This window comes from Scyliorhinus canicula, chromosome 12 (assembly GCF_902713615.1).
Source record: "Scyliorhinus canicula chromosome 12, sScyCan1.1, whole genome shotgun sequence".
Taxonomy (NCBI): Eukaryota; Metazoa; Chordata; class Chondrichthyes; order Carcharhiniformes; family Scyliorhinidae; genus Scyliorhinus; species Scyliorhinus canicula.
This window is the reverse complement of record NC_052157.1, coordinates 118207036-118229401: the sequence shown is the minus strand read 5'-3', so window position 1 is coordinate 118229401 and position 22366 is coordinate 118207036. Positions and strand designations below refer to the sequence as shown.

The following is a 22366-nucleotide window of genomic DNA, read 5'->3' as shown; positions in this document are numbered from 1 at the left end:
TCAGGATCTTGTATGTTTCAATCAAGTCACCTCTTATTCTGCTAAACTCCAGTGGGTACAAGCCTAGCCTGTCCAATCCTTCTCGTTAGACAACCCACCCATTCCAGGCATTTGTCTGGTAAAACTTCTCTTCAGCTGCTTTCTACACATTTACATCCTTCTTTAAGTAAGGTGATCAATACTGTATGCCGTATTCCAGGTGCGGTCTCGCCAATGCCCTGAAGTATAACCTTACTTTTAACATAGAATGCCTACGGTACAGAAGGAGTCTGCATCGACTCTGAAAGAGCACCCTACCTAAGCCCACTCCCCCACCCTTTCCTGGCATCTAACCTGCACATCTTTGGACACCAAGGGGCAATTTAGCATGTCCAATCCATCTAACCTGTATATTTTTGCACTGTGGCAGGAAACTGGAGCACCTGGATTAAATATACACAGACATGGGGCGAAAGTGCAATCTCCACACAGTCACCTAAGGCTGGAATTGAGCCCAGGTCCCTGGCACTGTGTGGCAGCAGTGCTAATCACTGTGTCACCGTGCCGCCTGACTTCCCCTCGCCATACATGATAACATTTTATTAGCTTTCCGAATTACATGCTGTACCTGCCCACTAGCCGTTTGTGATTTGTGAACTAAGACTCCCAGATATCTCTGCACCTCAGCTCTGCAATCTTTCACCATTTAGATAATATCCATTTTTATTCTTCCTGCTAAAGTGAACAATTTCCCATTTTCCCACATTGTTCTCCATTTGCCAGATCCTTGCCCACTCATAACCTACCTGTATCCTTTTGTATCCTCCTTATATCCTCTTCACAACTTAGTTTCCTACCTATCTTCGTGTCATCAGCAAATTTAACAACCATCCCTACAATGCCTTCATCCGAGTTATTTATATAAATTGTAAACTGTTGCAGTCTTCGCACTGATCCCTATAACACACCACTAAAGCGCAGCCTGAATCCTACTGAACAGCGAATGGCAGAGAATGCTTTTTTATTCTTTCTTGGGATGTGGGAATGACTGGTGAGGCCAGTATTTTCTGCCTATCCTTAATCACTCTAACTGAGTAGCTTGCTTCAGAGAGCAGTTGTGGTAGTTTCATGGTGACTATTAATGGCAATAGCTTTGATTAAAAAATAAAAAAAACAATTTAATTGATTAATTGAATTCAAATTCCACCAGCTGCTGTGGTGAGATTTGAACCCATGTCCCCAGGGGATTAGCCTAGGCCTCTTGCTTACAGTGACATTATAGCCTGGCCACCATCACCTAACAAAATATGAACCTTCTTGAGTTTTAAAATTTGGTGCTTTGGGATGAGCAACCAGTGAGAATGGTGCTGCTTTATGTTTCTACTTTACAATACATATTTGCTGTATCAGATCAGTGGAGCTGCTCACTGGCAGGCAGTAAATTGATAAAAGGTACATGCAGATAAAAGTGGCTGTTCTCATTCCATTCCAGACACCATGGTAGGACCCTACAAATGGGACTATGTCATGCCTTTTGGAGCTGCTTCCCTTTCTATCCGATTTGGTTTGGCTTGTTACATGCAGCAATGCAAGTGGCTGCAATATCACCAAAATCCTGACTGCATTGAGACAGCTGAACAGTCAGCATTGCAAAATAAATAACAGCAGCTATGTTATGCTTATCAGGTGACCGTGCTCGTCGATCACCACGCAAGCTACCTACAAGCCTCAAGAAGGAAGAGAAGAAATGGGTTCATCCAAAATTTTTGCCGTACAAGTATGATGTGAAGTTGCAAGAAGAGGACAAAGTGAGAAATAAACTGACTTTTCAATTTGGTTTCTTTGGCCACGCACCTTTGGTCAATCTGTGAAGAGCTTTTTTTTCTGCACATAAGTTGATCAGTTTATACCCCACAGTGATTACAGGTGGTTTCAGCAGATGAAATGACATCTAGCAGTTGGGCAGTTTCCTGACCTGGTGTATTGAGGGCTGGTTTAGCACAGTGGGCTAAATAGCTCACTTGCAATGCAGAACAATGCCAGCACCGCGGGTTCAATTCCTGTACCTGTGTCCCTGAACAGGTGCCGGAATGTGGCGACTACGGGCTTTTCACAGTAACTTAATTGAAGCCTACTTGTGACAAGCGATTATTATATTGGGTGGTATAACTTTATGAGACATGTTGATGGACTAACTGGTCTATCCCGGTCTTGATGTTTTCATACATTGTTGAAGTCAGTTTACTTTTGTTAGCAACTTGCAGTCAGTGTCTGACGATCACTTTGAAGGATATTGGTGTCAGTATTGTAACTGTTCCAAGGATATTGGTGTCAGTATTGTAACTGTTCCAATTGAATTACTGTTAATGTGGTAGTTTTAACCTTTTTAAGAGGAATGGGATGAGGAAATAAGTGGAATTTTATGCTCACGGTCTGAGGTGTTCAAACAGCGAATGGAATAGTTTCCAGTCCAGCATCTTGGCAGCAGCATTGAACAATCCCAAATCAATTATACAGTTAGCTGGCAAAGTAAAATTTTCCTTTAATTCTTAATAGGGTGTGGGTGTCGCTGGCTGGGTTGGCAATTATTACCCATCCCCAGTTCTTGAGGGAACATTTAAGAGTCAACCACATTGCTGTGAATCTGAAGTCACATGGAGGCCAGATCGGGTAAGGGTGGCACATTTCTTTCCCTAAAGGACATTGATGAACCAGATGGGTTTTACAACAATCAGCAATGGTTTCATGGTCATCATTAGACTTTTAATTCTAGATTTTTTTTAATTGAAAATTTGAACCTGGATCCCGAAAGCATTACTCTGGGTTACTCATCCAGTGACAAAGCCACTAAGCCACTGTCTCCCCAACAGTTTGAAAGTGGATTTTAATTCTAGCCTCAGAAGAGCATGAAAATGAAAATCGCTTATTGTCACGAGTAGGCTTCAAATGAAGTTACTGTGAAAAGCCCCTAGTCGCCACATTCCGGCGCCTGTTCGGGGAGGCTGTTACGGGATCTCCTACGCATCTCCTACTATTGGAGAAGTGCACAATGTTTTGTCATGTTCAGTGTGAGATTTTGCAGTTAGAGGTAGTTTTGAATTCTGTAGGTCCATGCCTGGTAAGAACTCAATTGACCCTGCCTTATTTCATTTTCAACCTCTTGATTTTAGTTTTTTAAAAATAGACTGTACACAATGAAACACTGAAGGGTTGGGTGGGGGGACAGTGCAAAGAAGCATCCAAAATGTTTATGCGTGTGATATTGGTTACACGGATGGAGATTGCTAGAAAATTGTTCAGAGACAGCAAAGTTGAGATGCCCCCTCTGCACTTTGTGCACATGGTGGGGTACTTCACCGGCTAATCTGTATGATGTGATTTATGGGCAGACACTGCCTTCAACTGTCATTCGTTCATATATTTTTTTGATTGTGACCATTTAAAATTTGTATACTTCCTTTGCTTTTTCACCATTCTCTTTAAAACAAAAATGAATTTAGAGTATCCAATTAATTTTTTCCAATTAAGGGGCCATTTGGCGTGGCCTATTAACCTACCTTGCACATCTTTGGATTGTGGGGGCAAAGCCCACGTAAACACGGGGAGAATGAAAAGGGCTTTTCACAGTAACTTCATTTGAAGCCTACTTATGACAATAAGCAATTTTCATTTTCAATGTGCAAACTCCACGCGATAGTGACGCAGAGCCGGGATCAAACCTGGGACCTTGGTGCCGTGAGGCAGCAGTGCTAACTACTGCACTGCCGTGCTGCTCCTTTTTCACTCGTACTGATGGTATCTGCTTTATAACCTCCGCCCCATCCAAATCCACTCTATGCTGGGTGTGACTTCTCTGATCTGTTTATGCTATTTTCTTTGCTACTATTAGTGTAGCATTTGCTAGTTGCCAGCTCTTGACACCTTGTCCAATAAAAAACTATTGGATGTCTGGGCATGTTCTTTGCTAGGTACATTCTATGATAATGTACTCAATAGTAATTTTCATAGACTTGAATCTTTGTGGTCATGTTATTAATGAACAGGCTAAATGTGAATCGCAAAATAACCGCCCATGGGATGGCTTGGTGTTTTAAAGCAAAATGGGCATTTTTCTTCTCTGAAAAGACTGTGTCAGAGGGTGAATTTACACAATGGCCATGTGTGAGTTAGGAATTGAAAATGTAGGATTCATGCTAGCCGTGACCGTGACACTTAGACAGACTCTTTTTTTTTAGAAGTTAATAGGTTGCTTTCAGAAGTTGGCCCATTGCTAACACCACATACTACCACTACCCCAATCTAGAATATTGGGGTGCTGTAGCATTTTGACTGCTGTATTGGATGAGATCAGTTTAGCCCTGGCCCAAGCTGAATTCCGTATTTGCATGGTCAAAGCTTGACTAACCCAGCGCTCTTTTGGTGAGACTGCCAACTTGCATCCTCCATCACTTGAACTCAGTCAAAACTCAGCCCTTATCTCAACTTGCACAATGTCCTGTTCGCCTATTAACCTCATGTTGCTGATCTACATTGGTTCCATGTCTGTAAAAAAGAAATTTAAACACTCCTCCTTGCTTGTCAATTTTTTCAGAACCTCAGAATCTCTCTAAAGTCCTTCAGTCCTCTTGAAATCTCTGCGCTCCTCCAATTCTGATGTCTTGTGTGTTTTTGATTTTAATTGCTCCATCAGTGATGGTCATGCCTTCAGCTGCCTGGGTTCAAAGTTCTGGAATTCTTTCCCTAACCTCTTGGCCTCCCTACTCCACACTCATTCCTTAAGACATTTCTCAAAGTCTACCATTTGACTGTTTTTGGTGGCCTGTCCGAAATCTCCTTGTATGCTGTAGTCTGAAATTTTGCTTGGTACATTCTTGTGATGTGCCTTGGGATATTTTACTACCTTAAAGATATGATATAAATGCAGATTGTTATACAGTTCAACACTACACCAGCCTGGTTTGATAAAATAGCTTAATTTGTTTAGTTAGTTCAGCTTGCTGACCTGGTGCAAATTCTCTGCAGTCTTCTACTCGGTTAAAATTTTGTGTTACTAAAAGGAGTTCTGTTCTTGCTAATTTAGATAATTAGTAACGTGCCAGTTGAAAGTCTCATCCGCTCTGAGCGGCCGCCAAACAAGGAAATCCTGCGCTATTTTATCAGGCACAACTCGATGCGAATGGGGATGGGAGAAAATGCACCCTGGGTGGTGGAAGACTCGCTTGTACAGAAATATTCGCTACCCAGTAAATTCAGTGATTTCCTGCTCTCTCCATACAAGGTAACTAACTACATTGCATTTCTCAATTTGCATAAATTTTGTGCTTGGATAAAAATTGAGTCGTTATGAGAAGTGTTCATTTTGTACATTCCTAATTCGGATGCAACAGCTAAATACAGAGTACATTTCTTTTTACTGTTTTCCCAATAAAGTTCCCTAGCTTCAGCTTTGCTGAAGGCCATTCACTGGGGCAATTTTCACAGCAACAGTGTGCTGGTTTCTGCTGCAAGTTTTGCCCTTGCAGCTTTGAGTAAGCTTTAGAGTCCAGTTAGTGGATGTTGTGTGTGGTTAGCTCTTGTATACCAGGAGGACTGCATTAGGTCAGTCAATTTTACAGTCAGCCGAGAAATAAGATTCCATCACCTTTGTCTGAGCAGGACTTGAATCCACGTTATAAAGACCCATTGTTATGCAGTCCTATTTGAAGAACCTAAAATGTGTTTGCATTTGTCTAGTGAGTGAGCTGTGCAAATGTGAAAGATTTGTGGTAGGATCCACAATTTGTGCTGTCTTTTCTGATTTCAGTTGGAGTGCCACAGTTGGCCTTACACCTGGATTAGGGAGGGAAAGATGGACCAAGTGTTCCCCTTTCGGATTGTGCTCCAGTGATATCCTTCTGAATAGGCAGATTTAGAAATTAAATGAGAACACAATTGCTCTCAGCTTTTTATGTGGAGCAGTGGAATTATGATTTGTAAACTGTCAGTTTGCACATTCATGCTGATGACGCCCAGTTCTTTCTCACCAACAACGCTCTTGACTGTTGTTAAGTGATCAAACTACGTACTGTCATTATGTAAATAAAATTATATTGCCAGTTTAATATCGGGAAGACTAAAGCCATTATTTGCGTTCCCCACTTTAAACAGTAGTCCCTAACTATCTATTCCATCCTACTCACTACAACAGTCTGAAACTAAATCAATCTTTTAACGTTGTGATATTTGACCCTAAGGTGAGCTTGTGACCAATTATCCACTTCATCACTAAGATCACCTATTGCTGCCCCCATATTTCTGCTGTTATCTCAGCTCATCTGCTGGAACTCTGCACGCTGACCTACACTGACAACTGGTCAAAGCAATGTCTTCATCCTTGTTTTTTTAAATATAAGTTTAGAGTATCCAATTATTTTTTTTCCAATTAAGGGGCAATTTAACATCGCCAATCCACCTACCCTGCACATCTTTTTGGATTGTGGGGGTAAGACACTGGGAGAATGTGCAAACTCCACACGGACAATGACCAGGGGCCGGGATTGAACCGGGTCCTAGGTGCCGTAAGGCAGCACAGCTAACCATTGAATGAAAAGCAAGCTGAATGACATCCAAGTATTCATAAGTGGCTTCACAGTGAAATTTGTAACACATGTATTTCATGTCTTGAGTCCTAATACATTTCAATTGCAAACCTGAAATTGCTTTGCACAACTACACGCTCCAACTTAACAGTCCTCTTGATCAACTGCCTAGAGTAGATAGCAGTGATTTTAAGTTCAAAATGCCACATAGGACTTGAATATAATCTAGCTTTCATATAATGTGTTCGAGATTATTGTAGGGATTTGGGGCAGCAGTGTTGTTTCCTAGACCTGAATGCCAAGTATTACTTTGTAGTCAAACGTGCATGCAACTATCTTAAAATGTTTGATCTACTCTACTCCGTTTTAATTTGCCCTTTTGAAGATGCTGGAGTACCGTTTACAATGGGTATCCACCAGTACCATTCCAAAGTACTCACTCCTTATTTGTATATAGACTGTGATTATTGACTGATATTTGATGGACAAACTTTTGCGTTCAACTTCATCCTGGCAGTAATGTATTAGCAAGTGTATTCAGCAGGGGACATTAGATTGCAATCAGGAACAGGTCCCTGTTACTTAACCTGGGACCCTTGCCTTCTGTGGCTAAAATCCACTGCATAGATTCAGTTAGGCGCCAGTTATGCTGGTTATGGTGGGTGGAAGGGAGGTTTTGTTTTTCTTTACTTGGACTGTGGTGTTGTTAATTACAATCGCCAATCTCTCAGACTGATCCCAGCACAGTAGTGGTTGGGATGTTAATGTGAATTTCTTGATAATTAATGCAGCCTCCTAAATGGACAGAAGATGATGAGGTAAGTTGCTTCGTCAGCTTGATTTGCATGAGTCATTGTGCTGTTAGTGGTGGCTGTGTGTCTGTTCAGAGAATGTCACCTTTAACTGTTTGTTTGTTTAATTTTATGTCCTCTCATAGATGCTTATCCTTGCCCCAACCCTTCAAGTGTCCGATGACATGTGCCAAGGATATTCTTTCAAGCCAGTGTTGCTTTTAAAGTCTTGGCAAAATAATGCATTCTTTTAAACCAGCTGAAATCCCCACTCAAAGAAAATCTATGTGTCGGCTTAATATATTTGTGCATTTAATTCTTCTCTGTATTTTCCAATTTGATCATTTTTGTTCAGGGAAAAAAAAATCATCTTGTATTCTGTGCTCTAAATTATTTCAGGTAGTTGAAATATAGCTTGTTATCAGAGGTGAAGTTTTCTGCAACCTCCAGTAACAAGCAATACTTAAAAGTTCTTTTCGGAGGCTGATTAACTTTTTCACAGCCCTTGGGCAGCACAGTGGCGCAGTGGGTTAGCTGTGTTGCCTCACGGCGCCGAGGTCCCAGGTTCGATCCCAGCTCTGGGTCACTGTCTGTGTGGAGTCTGCACATTCTCCCTGTGTTTGCGTGGGTTTCGCCCCCACAACCCAAAGATGTGCAGCGTAGGTGGATTGGCTACGCTAAATTGCCCCTTAATTGGAAAAACTGAATTGGGTACTCCAAATTTAACAAAAAATACTTTTCCACAGCCCTGTATCGCCCAGTCATTTGCTCCGCTGAATAAGCTTTGGCGTGGCCACATATGCCAGCTGTATCTTTCTGCTTTTTTTTTGCCCTTGTTACTCTCCCATTCACAGAGCATCCAAACTTGGACATAAATTGCAATTCCTTTGCCACCATTGGTTCAGTATGCTGCAATTCCAGACCTAACATCTTTGTGGGAACACTGCCAGTACTGCAGTAGTTTAAGGAGAAGGCCCATTACCTTTTCGGGAACTAGGGGTCAGCTGTAAATGCAGCTTTGCCAATTCCCCACAGCCCTATCCAGAAGTTGTATTCATAAAATTTTCATCTTGTACCATTCAATTCTATCACAGTCATGTACATTTTTCTCCCTTTCCTCCTCGGTCTCGTTGCTTATGTTTCAACTTTGACTCCATTTTGTGCACTGTATCTTAACAATTAGAAATGTGCTTTCAGAAGAGGTAGTGGCACAACCTACTTACAAACTTAGTTACTTTGACAATCTTTTATCTTTGTGTTAAGACCAGAAGAATGACACTTGGACGGAGAATGCTTTGTTAGTGAAATTAAAATGAAAAAGTTGAGTAGTGTAGTGTTTAGCAAGCGTATTAACAGTTTAACATCAGCATTTTTCATGTTTAGTATAATGGAAAAGAGATGGACTTGTTTGCTTTGGTGTTTATTAAGATGCAAAAAAAAAGTACATTCCCAGTGCCCAGTGGTATGGATGGTGTAAAAATAAGGGTTGAAAAATGTTCTGCATAGCCCAGAGTTTGCGGAAGTACCCCTTCTTTATGTCTCACCCCTCCATTTTTTTGCTAAGTTCCTGTGGCCTGAACTTTCAAATACAATCCTGAAATAGAGGGGCATAGTAGTTTAGTCTGTTGCTTTATAATATCTTGATTGTTCTCAGTCAGGATGATTCAGAACTCTGCCTGGGTTGCTCATCTCCTGAGATGGTATACAGATTTAAAGGTAATTCCTGGTATCAGTAATACAAGTTTAAGGAATGTATGTTCATTTGTTGGAATTTTAGAAAGGGGAACTTTTTTGTAATGGGGATGGAGATAAAGGTAGAGAAGTTTTGCTAAACTGTACAGGATATTGGTGCGACTGCGCCTAGAGTAATTTGTACAGTTTTGATCTCCTTATTATGTGTTATATGTTTGCATCGGTGGCAGTTCAGAAAAGATTTACTAGGTTAATTCTTGGGATGGACGAGGTTGACGTACGAGGAAAGGTTGAGCAGGTTGGCCCTAAACTGAATGGAGTTAAGAAGAATGCGAGATTGTTGAAACCTATCCATCAGATTCTGAAGGGGCTTGACAGGATAGATGCTGAGAGGATGTTTTCTCTCGTGGGGAAATGTAGATCTGTGGGGCATAGTTTCAAAACAGGGGACCTCCCATTTAAGATGGTGATGAAGACTAATTTCTCAGAGCGTCATTAATCTTTGGAATTCTCCACCACATAGAGCAGTGGAGGCTGTGCCATTTAATATATTCGAAGCTGAATTAGACAGATTTTTGATCTACAAGAGAGTCTTGAGTTTTATGTGGGGTAGGCAGGAAAGTGGAGTTAAGGCCACAATCCGATAAGCCATGATCTTATTGAACGGTGGAACAGGCTGGCAGGTCCAAATGTCCAACTCCTGCTCCTATTCTTACCGTGTGTTTTTTTTCATAGGGCAATACAATTGTGGAATGAGTAATTAGTAGGACAAGTTGACTTATCTTTAGGTATGCCCAGAAGTTTGCATTTACACTAAACTCTGGAATTTATGCAGAACGTTTTTGTAGAAAATCCTGCCATTGCAGCAGATGGTAATAGAGAGACAATTAGATTCATTTCTGGAGGAATGATGTATTGAGAGGGTGGATATAGGGGAAACTAAGCTATGTAAAGTGGGGGTGGGGATAATGACATTTAATCGTCCTTGTTCTAAAAAGTACTAATGTCTGTTTGGCTCCATAGAATCATAGAATGGTTACATCACAGAAGGAGTCTGTTGGTGTCTTGTGCTGGCTCTTCGCGTGAGAAATTCACCTATTATCACTCTCTCATCTTTTCCTTGTAGCCCTACAAATTGTTTTCCTCTTCAGATCATGATTCAATTATCTTTCAAAAACCATGATTGAATCTGCCTCCACCACCTTCTCCCAGTGCATTCCAGATCCTAACTGCTTGCTTCATTTTTTAAAACATTTTTCCTCATTTTACCAGTCGCCTTAAATTGATACCTTCCAGGGCAGCACGGTGGCACAGTGGTTAGCATTGTTGCCTACGGCGCTGAGGACCCGGGTTCGAATCCCGGCACTGGGTCACTGTCCGTGTGGAGTTTGCACATTCTCCCCGTGTCTGCGTGGGTTTCGCCCCCACAACCCAAAAGATGTGCAGGATAGGTGGGTTGGCCACATTAAATTGCCCCTTAATTAGAAAAAATTATTGGGCATGCTAAATTTATTTTTTAAAAACGGGGGGGGGGGGGGGGGGGGGGGGGGGGGAATTGATATCTTCCAGCTCTCATCCTTCTACCCCTCATGATTTTTAATAGTCTACTAAATCTCCCCTCAACCTTCTCATCCCTATGGAGAATAGCCCTAGCTTCTCCAATCTATCCACACTGAAGTTCCTCATCCCTTGAACCATTTCCATGTATCTTTTCTGTACCACTCTAATGCCTTCACATCCTCTCTAAAATGTGATACTCAGAATTGGAAACATTCCAATTGAGGTCAAATCAGCATTTTAGATAAATTTATCATAACTTCCTTGCTTTTGTACTCTTAATCCTCGACAAATAATACTTCAGATGCTATATGCTTTATTAGCCACTGAAACTGTCTGCCCACCTTTAATGAATTATGCACACCTACACGCCATGCTACCTTAGCGACACACTTGGAGTGGCTGTGAATTGTTTCACTGGGGAAGAGAATGTATACAAACAAAAATATTGAAGAAAATATTTTAAAAGGATGACTTGATGTAGTTTTTATTAAACACCAACACAGAAGTACTTGGTGAACTCATAGATCAGAAGCTGGATCCCATGACCTTTCCTTGGTGACATTTCCTGATTTATTCTCACACCATTTGCCTGGAATATTTTCTTGGAAGCTTGGGAGGCCACTGTCCATTGTGAAGGAGAAGAGCTAGTAACTAAGAATGCCAGCCTTCACTCCAGCATTAGCGATGCTGAGGAAACATGTGCCAAAAGTATAAAAACAAGTACAATTTGTCATGGCTTGTTTTCTCATCGCAGTGTATGAGGATGAACGAGAATCTATAGAGCTGCCCTAGAACAGTGCATGTGGAGAAGTCTTATCTGCTGTGAGGCTATGGCAATGAATGGACCCAGACCTCCATCTGGAGTTGATGAGCCACAGAGTGATTTGCTAGGTTGTGGGGTGAGGAAGTCACCAGCAGATATTCAATCTCACATTTCTTTGTCCAATCATAAGCACATGCTCGTCACTAGCCAATCACAAGTGGATTCCTAAAACTTGGACTTGGATGTAATACTTAACAATCTTTCAGAATTGTCATGTTTTAAAATACATTATCCAGGTAAGCTGTTGTTTGAAAGCTTTTCCATGAAAGCTAGCTCTTGTGTGGGCTGGTGTTGCACAAAAGTGCGATAATCATTCAGCGCACAGTTTCTCCATGTTTCTGCCATTGGCCGATTTGAGACCCGAGCAACTACTGCGTGATCTATTTTATCCATGATAGAAAGCTGTGGGGTCTTTTGAAGCACAGTCGGACTGTTCCACGATGCTCGTCTTGTGTTTCATAGCGGTGGACAAGTATAATGTTAGAATCTTTCACTCCTTCCTGGTGCCTGCCTTGCTGAATCAAATTCGCTGCCTCAACAAACCACTAACTTTCCCCGCAAGTTTAGCCATACTCGCAAGATTTGCACGGAATATCAAATCCCGTAGAGCAATGCCCATGGTCAATCAAAATTACTCACTTGTAACCCTGGATTAGCCAAACTTGTCTAAGCTTGAATCAGAGCAGAGTTACACCACACAAGGAACATTAAATCATGGAGCACTGGGCAAACCATCCTTTGACCTAGAGGTGTCCCGGCGGGATTGGTTGACGACTTCACGATAACTGGAGTTTCGTATCTTCTGAGTTTGATTCATGCAATTTCACTGTATCTCATAAGAGTTAGGTAATCCTATTTAGTACTAGGTGTTTGATATTGAATACTTTCAGTCTACATTTTGTGGTATTTTCCCCAACTTGTGGAGGGCACTCATCCTTGCATGTGTGAGGTAGATGGCTAGATCTATGTTCCCAGCATCAAAATTCAGATTACTGGATAGTACATAAAAAGGTTTTCTTTTCAGTGATTGGACCTGACTGAGTAAGTACTAATAATATCAGAGTTCTATTTTTCAAGATGTGTATATGAAACCTGCTCTTGCCTTGAGCACACTTGCTCTTTTGCAATCTCTGCTGTTACTGTTCCTACTGGACAGGAAGGTCCCAGAATGGGACTGCAACTTTTACTTTTATTTAGAAAACGTGGATAAACAGAGTCACAGGAATGCCAATTAGCTTTTAGCAACAACAAAAAATTGATAGTACAGTACTCCTACACTCCCATTTATCTTCACAAATGTACACAAATTTAAGGGTAACACAGTTCTCAAAATATAGCTTGTGCTAAAAGGTTTTCAGTAAACACACAGTCCTGTATCACAACAGTCTAACTGTGGTCAGACAACACCCCACTCTGAAACCAAGTAGTAGATGTCACTCAATTGAACTTCTTTTTTTTAATAAATATAGTGTACCCAATTCATTTTTCTCTAATTAAGGGGCAATTTAGCGTGTTCAATCCACCTACCCTGCACATCTTTGGGTTGTGAGGGCGAAACCCACGCAAACACTGGGAGAATGTGCAAACTCCACACAGACAGTGACCCAGAGCCGGGATCGAACCTGGGACCTCGGCGTCGTGAGGCAGCAGGGCTAACCCACTGCGCCACTGTGCTGCCCTGCTCAATTGAACTTCTGTGGATTTTTCCTCTTTCCCCCCAGATGATTGTCACACATGTGATTCCAAACTCTACTCTCAAAAAAACACACTTTAGAATCTTCTAACAAATAATGTTTCCCCTCAAATGTTTACAGCAAGGAGCCACCTCCAGGATTTACAACTCCTTCAGTATTCCTTTGTCTTGAACAGGCACAATCTTTCAAGCTTTCATACAACCTCTTAAGGTACTCAGTCCCCAACAGATTCCTATTATTTCTAAAACTGGAAATAAGGACACCAAACTTTACGATTTTCTCTAGCCACCCTTATCTGCTCTGCTCTGCTCTTCCCAGACCTGTCTTTAACTTTAGCAAACAGTATCCTGCTCAAATTCCAATTCCTGTTTTCCTTAAATCATCATAGAAACCTCTACATTTCCTAGTTTCTAGAATTAGTTTTCTTGCCCAATACTCCATCATATGGTTTCCTGTTTTTAGCATGGCTGTGAAAGCTACCTACACAATGCAAAGCTCCAACTGCTCTACATTCAGCTGAAACTAAACTCAAAAAGCCTTCCTACACTAAAGGTGCCCCTGGTTGCTAAGCACCAGCTCATTCTTTCTCCGATGCTCGTGTTTACCTTTCGTATTGTAAGCTCCCTAAGCACAGTGCAGACAGGCTTGCAAATGCCTTTGTTTAACATGAAGACAAATACAATGTTAGCATTCATGTCGAGAGGACCAGAATACAAGAGCAGGGATGTACTTCCGAGGCTCTATAAGGCTCTGGTCAGACCCCATTTGGAGTATTGTGAGCAGTTTTGGGCCCCATATCTAAGGAAGGATGTTCAGGCCTTGGAAAGGGTCCAGAGGAGGTTCACAAGAATGATCCCTGGAATGAAGAGCTTGTCGTATGAGGAATGGTTGAGGACTCTAGGTCTGTATTGTTGGAGTTTAGAAGGATGGGGGGGGGGGTTGCACAATACTGAAAGGCCTAGATAGAGTGGACGCAGAGAGGATGTTTCCACTAGTAGGAAAGACTAGAACCCGAGGCCACAGCCTCAGACTGAAGGGACAGTCCTTTAAAACTGAGATGAGGAGGAATTTCTTCAACCAGAGGATGGTGAATCTGGAACTCATTGCTGTAGAAGCTGTGGAGCCCAAATCATTGAGTGTCTTTAAGACAGATAGATAGGTTCTTGAGCAGAGGGCAGCAGAGCAGAGCTACTGATTGGCTGTTCCAGGGAAATTTGCATACGTGCAGTGCGGTCAGCCTAATTTGAAGGTGTACCTGCGAAAGAGACCCGAGGTGTTCAAGTGAAGGCAAGCATCCAGCAGAGGGCAGCAGAGCAGAGCTACTGATTGGCTGTTCCAGGGAAATTTGCATACGTGCAGTGCGGTTGGCCTAATTTGGAGGTGGTTTGTGGAGGGGCTGTTGTCAAGTGACAGTTAAACCCAAAACACTGCCTCAGTGTCGTCGTCGTCGTCCCCCCCCCCCCCCTCCTCTAACCAAAAAAAACCCACGGTCGTTGGGAAGTGGGAGCAGGGGCCTGTCGTGAAGGTGAGTGAGTGCCTTTAAATTTGCTTACCTTTCAGCGGGAGCAGGGTTTGAGGGAATATCAGGTAAGCTCTTCCTTTCTTTTTCTTGTTTTTTAAAAATCTAGAGGTGATGTCAGGAAAGGCAGTACAATGCTCCTCCTGCAGAATGTTTGAGGTGAGGGACGCCGTCAGTGTCCCTGCTGATTTCATCTGTGGGAAGTGCACCCAACTCCAGCTCCTCAAAAACTGTGTTAGGGAACTGGAGCTGGATGAACTTCGGATCATTCGGGAGGCAGAGGGGGTCATAGATAGAAGCTTCAGGAAGTTAGTTACGTCAAAGAATAAAGATAGATGGGTGACGGTGAGAGGGGCTGGGGGTAAGCAGTCAATACAGGGATCCCCTGTGGTCGTTCCCCTTAGTAACAGGTATACCGCTTTGGATACTGTTGGGGGGGAACGACTTACCAGGGGTCAGCCATGGGGTACAGGTCTCTGGCACAGAATCTGTCCCTGTTGCTCAGAAGGGAAGGCGGAGAGGAGTAGAACATTAGTCATTGGAGACTCCATAGTTTGGGGGATAGATAGGAGATTCTGTGGGAATGAGAGAGACTCGCGGTTGGTGTGTTGCCTCCCAGGTGCCAGGGTCCGCGATGTCTCAGATTGTGTTTTCGGGATACTTAAGGGGGAGGGGGAGCAGCCCCAAGTCGTGGTCCACATAGGTACCAACGACATAGGTAGGAAAAGGGATAGGGATGTAAGGCAGGAATTCAGGGAGCTAGGGTGGAAACTTAGAGCTAGAACAAACAGAGTTATTATCTCTGGGTTGTTACCCGTGCCACGTGCTAGCGAGTCAAGGAATAGGGAGAGAGAACAGTTGAACACGTGGCTGCAGGGATGGTGCAGGAGGGAGGGTTTCAGATTCCTGGACAATTGGGGCTCATTCTGGGGTAGGTGGGACCTCTACAAACGGGATGGTCTACACCTGGACCAGAGGGGTACTAATATCCTCGGGGGGAGGTTTGCTAATGCTCTTCGGGAGGGTTTAAACTAGTTCAGCAGGGGATTGGGAACCTGAATTGTAGCTCCAGTACACAAGAAGCTGAGAGTAGTGAGGTCATGAGTAAGGTTTCAAAGTTGCAGGAGTGTACCGGCAGGAAGGAAGGTGGTCGAAAGTGCGTCTACTTCAATGCCAGGAGCATCCGGAATAAAGTGGGTGAGCTTGCGGCATGGGTTAGTACCTGGGACTTCGATGTGTGGCCATTTCGGAGACATGGATAGAGCAGGGCGAGGAATGGTTGTTGCAGGTGCCGGGGTTTAGATATTTCAGTAAGTTCAGGGAAGGTGGTAAGAGAGGGGGAGGGGTGGCATTGTTAGTCAAGGACAGTATTACGGTGGCTGAGAGGACATTTGATGAGGACTCGAATACTGAGGTAGTATGGGCTGAGTTAAGAAACCGGAAAGGAGGGGTCACCCTGTTAGGGCTTTTCTATAGGCCTCCGAAAAGTTCCAGAGATGTAGAGGAAAGGATTGCAAAGATGATTCTGGATAGGAGCGAAAATAACAGGGTAGTTGTTATGGGGGACTTTAACTTTCCAAATATTGACTGGAAACACTATAGTTCGAGTACTTTAGATGGATCCGTTTTTGTCCAATGTGTGCAGGAGGGTTTCCTGATGCAGTATGTAGATAGGCCAACAAGAGGCGATGCCGTATTGGATTTGGTACTGGGTAATGAACCAGGGCAGGTGTTCGATTTGGAGGTAGGTGAGCGTTTTGGTGATAGTGACCACAATTCGATTACGTTTACTTTAGCGATGGAAAGGAATAGGTATAAACCGCAGGGCAAGAGTTATTGCTGGGGGAAAGGCAATTATGATGCGATGAGGCAAGACTTAGGATGCATCGCCTGGAGAGGAAAACTGCAGGGGATGGACACAATGGAAATGTGGAGCATGTTCAAGGAACAGCTACTGCGTGTCCTTGATAAGTATGTACCTGTTAGGCAGGGAGGAAGTGGTTGAGTGAGGGAACCATGGGTTACTAAAGCAGTTGAAACACTTGTCAAGAGGAAGAAGGAGGCTTATGTGAAGATGAGAAGTGATGGTTCAGTTGGGTCGCTTGAGAGTTACAAGTTAGCTAGGAAGGCTCTAAAGAGAGAGCTAAGAGGAGCCAAGCGAGGACATGAGAAGTCTTTGGCAGGTAGGATCAAGGATAACCCTAAAGCTTTCTATAGGTATGTAAGGGATAAAAGAATGACTACGGTAAGAGTAGGGCCAGTCAAGGACAGTAGTGGGAAGTTGTGCGTAGAGTCTGAGGAGATAGGAGAGGTGCTAAATTAGTATTTTTTGTCAATATTCACACAGGAAAAAGACAATGTTGTTGAGGAGAATACGGAGATACAGGCAACTAGACTAGAAGGGCTTGAGGTTCATAAGGAGGAGGTGTTAGCGATTCTGGAAAGTGTGAAAATAGATAAGTCCCCTGGGCCGGATGGGATTTATCCTAGGATTCTCTGGGAAGCTAGGGAGGAGATTGCTGAGCCTTTGGCTTTGATCTTTAAGTCATCTTTGTCTACAGGAATAGTGCCAGACTGGAGGATAGCAAATGTTGTCCCCTTGTTCAAGAAGGGGAGTAGAGACAACCCCGGGAACTGTAGACCAGTGAGCCTTACTTCTGTTGTAGGAAAAGTCTTGGAAAGGTTTATAAGAGATAGGATGTATAAACATCTGGAAAGGAATAATTTGATTAGAGATAGTCAACATGGTTTTGTGAAGGGTAGGTCGTGCCTCACAAACCTCATTGAGTTCTTCGAGAAGGTGACCAAACAGGTGGATGAGGGTAAAGCAGTTGGTGGTGTGTATGGATTTCAGTAAAGCGTTTGATAAGGTTCCCCACGGTAGGCTATTGCAGAAAATACAGAGGCATGGGATTCAGGGTGATTTAGCAGTTTGGATCAGAAATTGGCTCGCTGTAAGAAGACAAAGAGGTTGATGGGAAATGCTCTGACTGGTGTCCAGTTACTAGTGGTGTGCCACAAGGATCTGTTTTGGGGCCGTTGCTGTTTGTCATTTTTATAAATGACCTGGAGGAGGGCGTAGAAGGATGGGTGAGTAAATTTGCAGATGACACTAAAGTCGGTGGAGTTGTGGACAGTGCAGAAGGATGTTACAAGTTACAGAGGGACATAGATAAGCTGCAGAGCTGGGCTGACAGGTGGCAAATGGAGTTTAATGCAGAAAAGTGTGAGGTGATTCATTTTGGAAGGAATAACAGGAAGGCAGAGTACTGGGCTAATGGTAAGATTCTTGGTAGTGTGGACGAGCAGAGAGATCTCTGTGTCCATGTCCATAGATCCCTGAAAGTTGCCACCCAGGTTGAGAGGGTTGTTAAGAAGGCGTACGGTGTGTTAGCTTTTATTGGTAGAGGAATTGAGTTTCGGAGCCATTAGGTCATGTTGCAGTTGTACAAAACTTTGGTGCGGCCGCATTTGGAGTATTGTGTGCAGTTCTGGTCGCCACATTATAGGAAGGATGTGGAAGCATTGGAAAGGGTACAGAGGAGATTTACAAGAATGTTGCCTGGTATGGAGGGAAGATCATATGAGGAAAGGCTGAAGGACTTGAGGCTGTTTTCGTTGGAGAGAAGAAGGTTAAGAGGGGACTTAATTGAGGCATACAAGATGATCAGAGGATTAGATAGGGTGGACAGTGAGAGCCTTTTTCCTCGGATGGTGATGTCCAGCATGAGGGGACATAGCTTTAAATTGAGGGGAGATAGATATAGGACAGATGTCAGAGGTAGGTTCTTTACTCAGAGAATAGTAAGGGCGTGGAATGCCCTGCCTGCAACAGTAGTGGACTCGCCAACACTAAACGCATTCAAATGGTCATTGGATAGGCATATGGACGATAAGGAAATAGTGTAGATGGACTTTAGAAGGGTTTCACAGGACGGTGCAACATCGTGGGACGAAGGGCCTGTACTGTGCTGTTATGTTCTATGTTGATTATTAAGGGGTCAGGGGGTATGGGGAGAAGGCAGGAGAATGGGGATGAGAAAAATATCAGCCATGATTGAATAGTGGAGCCGAAAGGCCTATTTCTGCTCCAATGTCTTATGGTCTTAGAGGTAATTCTCCCACAAATACTAAATTAAACTCCAATCTATAACTTATTTCTAATATCCAACAATACAACCATAGATCGCTTAAAACTCCCTCTGCTTCCTGACTCTAATCTGCATGCTGTAGAATTTCATTTCATTTTTTTATTTGTAGTTTTACATTTGTTAGAATTTATTATTGATGGAAAGCTTTGACAAAGTCAAAGTAGAGGGAAAAAAATAACATGCAGGATTGGCTGATCGGCGTTTTGGTAACGCTGCTGTTACGTTTGAAAGACAATTCACATCTTAGCACACTGAAGACTGAGGCACTGACTTACTGAATACCACAAAGTTTAAACCTATTAAAAAGCTCTTCATTGAACTGTGCCACATAGGTAAATGTTTACAGAAAAAGACGATTGGGATCTCCTATAGGAGTTGAATTGCATTTATGGTGCAAATCATTTTTAACTTGTAGCCTGTAGTGCACCTAGCTGTATGCTCCCAGTTGGATGATGTTGTGACTTTTTCCCCTCTTTTTCCACACTCTCTCCCTCTCTTTCTCCTCTCACTCTCTTTCTCCCCACTCTCTTTCTCTCCCCCCTCTCTTTCTCCACCCCCTCTCTTTCTTCCCCCCTCTCTCTCTTTGCCCCTCTCTCTCTTTGCCCCTCTCTCTCTTTGCCCCTCTCTCTCTTTGCCCCTCTCTCTCTTTGCCCCTCTCTCTCTTTGCCCCTCTCTCTCTCTTTTGCCCCTCTCTCTCTTGCCCCTCTCTCTCTTTGCCCCTCTCTCTCTTTGCCCCTCTCTCTCTTGCCCCTCTCTCTCTTTGCCCCTCTCTCTTTGCCCCTCTCTCTTTGCCCCCTCTCTCTTTGCCCCTCTCTCTTTGCCCCTCTCTCTTTGCCCCTCTCTCTTTGCCCCTCTCTCTTTGCCCCCTCTCTCTTTGCCCCTCTCTCTTTGCCCCTCTCTCTTTGCCCCTCTCTCTTTGCCCCTCTCTCTCTGCCCTCTCTCTCTTGCCCCTCTCTCTCTTTGCCCCTCTCTCTCTTTGCCCCTCTCTCTCTTGCCCCTCTCTCTCTTTGCCCCTCTCTCTCTTTGCCCCTCTCTCTCTTTGCCCCTCTCTCTTTGCCCCTCTCTCTTTGCCCCTCTCTCTTTGCCCCTCTCTCTTTGCCCCTCTCTCTTTGCCCCTCTCTCTCTTTGCCCCTCTCTCTCTTTGCCCCTCTCTCTTTGCCCCTCTCTCTCTTTGCCCCTCTCTCTTTGCCCTCTCTCCTTTGCCCCTCTCTCTCTTTGCCCCTCTCTCTCTTTGCCCCTCTCTCTCTTTGCCCCTCCTCTGTGCCCTCTCTCTCTTTGTGCCCTCTCTCTCTTTGTGCCCTCTCTCTCTTTGCCCTCTCTCTCTTTGCCCCTCTCTCTCTTTGCCCCTCTCTCTCTTTGCCCCTCTCTCTCTTTGCCCCTCTCTCTCTTTGCCCCTCTCTCTCTTTGCCCCTCTCTCTCTTGCCCTCTCTCTCTTTGCCCCTCTCTCTCTTGCCCCTCTCTCTTTGCCCCTCTCTCTTTGCCCTCTCTCTCTTTGCCCCTCTCTCTCTTTGCCCCTCTCTCTCTTTGCCCCTCTCTCTCTTTGCCCCTCTCTCTCTTTGCCCCTCTCTCTCTTTGCCCCTCTCTCTCTTTGCCCCTCTCTCTCTTTGCCCCTCTCTCTCTTTGCCCCTCTCTCTCTTTGCCCCTCTCTCTCTTTGCCCCTCTCTCTCTTTGCCCCTCTCCTCTCTTTGCCCCCTCTCTCTTTGCCCCTCTCTCTCTTTGCCCCTCTCTCTCTTTGCCCCTCTCTCTATTTGCCCCCTCTCTCTTGCCCCCTCTCTCTTTTGCCCCTCTCTCTCTCTTTGCCCCTCTCTCTCTTTGCCCCTCTCTCTCTTTGCCCCTCTCTCTCTTTGCCCCTCTCTCTCTTTGCCCCTCTCTCTCTTTGCCCCCTCTCTCTCTTTGCCCCTCTCTCTCTTTGCCCCTCTCTCTCTTTGCCCCTCTCTCTCTTTGCCCCTCTCTCTCTTTGCCCCTCTCTCTCTTTGCCCCTCTCTCTCTTTGCCCCCTCTCTCTCTGTGCCCCTCTCTCTCTTTGCCCCTCTCTCTCTTTGCCCCTCTCTCTCTTTGCCCCTCTCTCTCTTTGCCCCTCTCTCTCTTTGCCCCTCTCTCTCTTTGCCCCTCTCTCTCTTTGCCCCTCTCTCTCTTTGCCCCTCTCTCTCTTTGCCCCTCTCTCTTTGCCCGCTTCTCTTGCCCCTCCTCTCTCTTTGCCCCTCTCTCTCTTTTCCCCCTCTCTCTCTTTGCTCCCCCTCTCTCTTTTCTCCCCCTCTCTCTTTTCTCCCCCTCTCTCTTTTCTTCCCCCTCTCTCTTTTCTCCCCCCCTCTCTTTTCTCCCCCCTCTCTTTTTCTCCCCCCACTCTCTTTTCTCCCCCCCTCTCTTTCTCTCCCCCCCCTCTCTTTCTCCCCCCCCTCTCTTTCTCCCCCCCTCTCTTTCTCCCCCCCACTCTCTTTCTCCCCCCCTCTCTTTCTCCCCCCCCTCCCTTTCTCCCCCCCCTCCCTTTCTCCCCCTCCTCCCTTTCTCCCCCTCCTCTCTCTTTCTCTCCCTCCTCTCTCTTTTCCCCCTCTCTCTCTCTTTTCCTCCCCTCTTCCGCTCTCTCTTCTCTACGTCCTTTCCCCCCTTTGTGGCAGAAGGATATATGAACAATCCCAGGTTATATGGCACAAAAATCTTGAAGTCAGCTTTGCCGCTTTGAATGTTTATATGATGAATGAGTTTTTGAATCTTTGGATGCAAAAATGTTGGTTCTGGACATAACTGTGTCCCTCAATGCTTGGCTGACTAGGTGTGTATTTAAAGCATACTATTAACTGACCTCCGCTTGGCTGGCCGGAAGGTTGTTATTTGCTGATTAAGGGGGGCAGAGTTTCTGTGCTGTGTGATATGCAAGGACATCGGATCAAGGAAGACATTGGGCTCAGTTGTGATGTCCTTTATGGTCACTTGGGTGAGCCACTGGCGATTGTCTCCAGGAAGAAGGTAGTGCCTTCAGGAGTGAGGGAGAACTGAAAATTGGAAGGCAAATAAAATTGTGAAATGATAGAAAATTTGAGTTAGGGGCTGCTGTGCACATTTACATTTTTAAAAAGGCAAAATTTTATGGTTTAGATGTCAGGGGTGGGTTCTAATGCTCCTACATGCTTTAAATAGTTCTGTATGGAAGCAGTGACGTAATCAATCTGTGATATCGTCATCATCTGATTGCGCCTTGGCTCAATAACTCACTCCCACACACACATCCTCCAGCTGCTGGTCTGACAGCAAAATGAGTTTTTAATGTCACATTCATGGAGTCGCCTAGTTTTTCTACTGTAAACCAGTTCCTGTCTGTCATAAAGAGAGTGGAGGTAAGAATTTTAAACAGGAGATTCTAATGGAGGGTAGCAAAAATTGAGAGAGATTGGAGTATGTGTTTAGCTGAGAGCAGTCAGGAGTTAATTAAGGCTTGAGATTCTGCTGCTGAAGAATGCGTGTTTCTGTACTTGAGTAAGGAGAATATTTGGCCATGGCTTTGTAGTAGCAATAAAATGTGGCGTCTTCAGTCTGTGGGAGAGCTGTGCTTTGTAGTGGCGTATGTTCTTGGCGGCTTGCTTTT

General features: G+C 44.2%; 1 protein-coding gene across 5 annotated transcripts in view; it reads left to right on the top strand.

Annotated features, from left to right (window-relative positions):
• Positions 1–22366, top strand: part of baz1b (bromodomain adjacent to zinc finger domain, 1B) — a 112544-nt gene that overhangs the window by 18708 nt on the left and 71470 nt on the right. The window contains exons 5-8 of one of the 5 annotated variants that reach the window (XM_038813853.1): positions 1666–1787; positions 2536–2649; positions 5060–5257; positions 7349–7375. In XM_038813853.1, coding sequence (XP_038669781.1) covers positions 1666–1787; positions 2536–2649; positions 5060–5257; positions 7349–7375 — 461 coding nt within the window. Of the gene's footprint in view, positions 1–1665; positions 1788–2535; positions 2650–5059; positions 5258–7348; positions 7376–21977; positions 22119–22366 lie in introns of those variants that run through there. The other 4 variants (XM_038813855.1, XM_038813854.1, XM_038813856.1 and 1 more) reach the window with 4 other exon arrangements.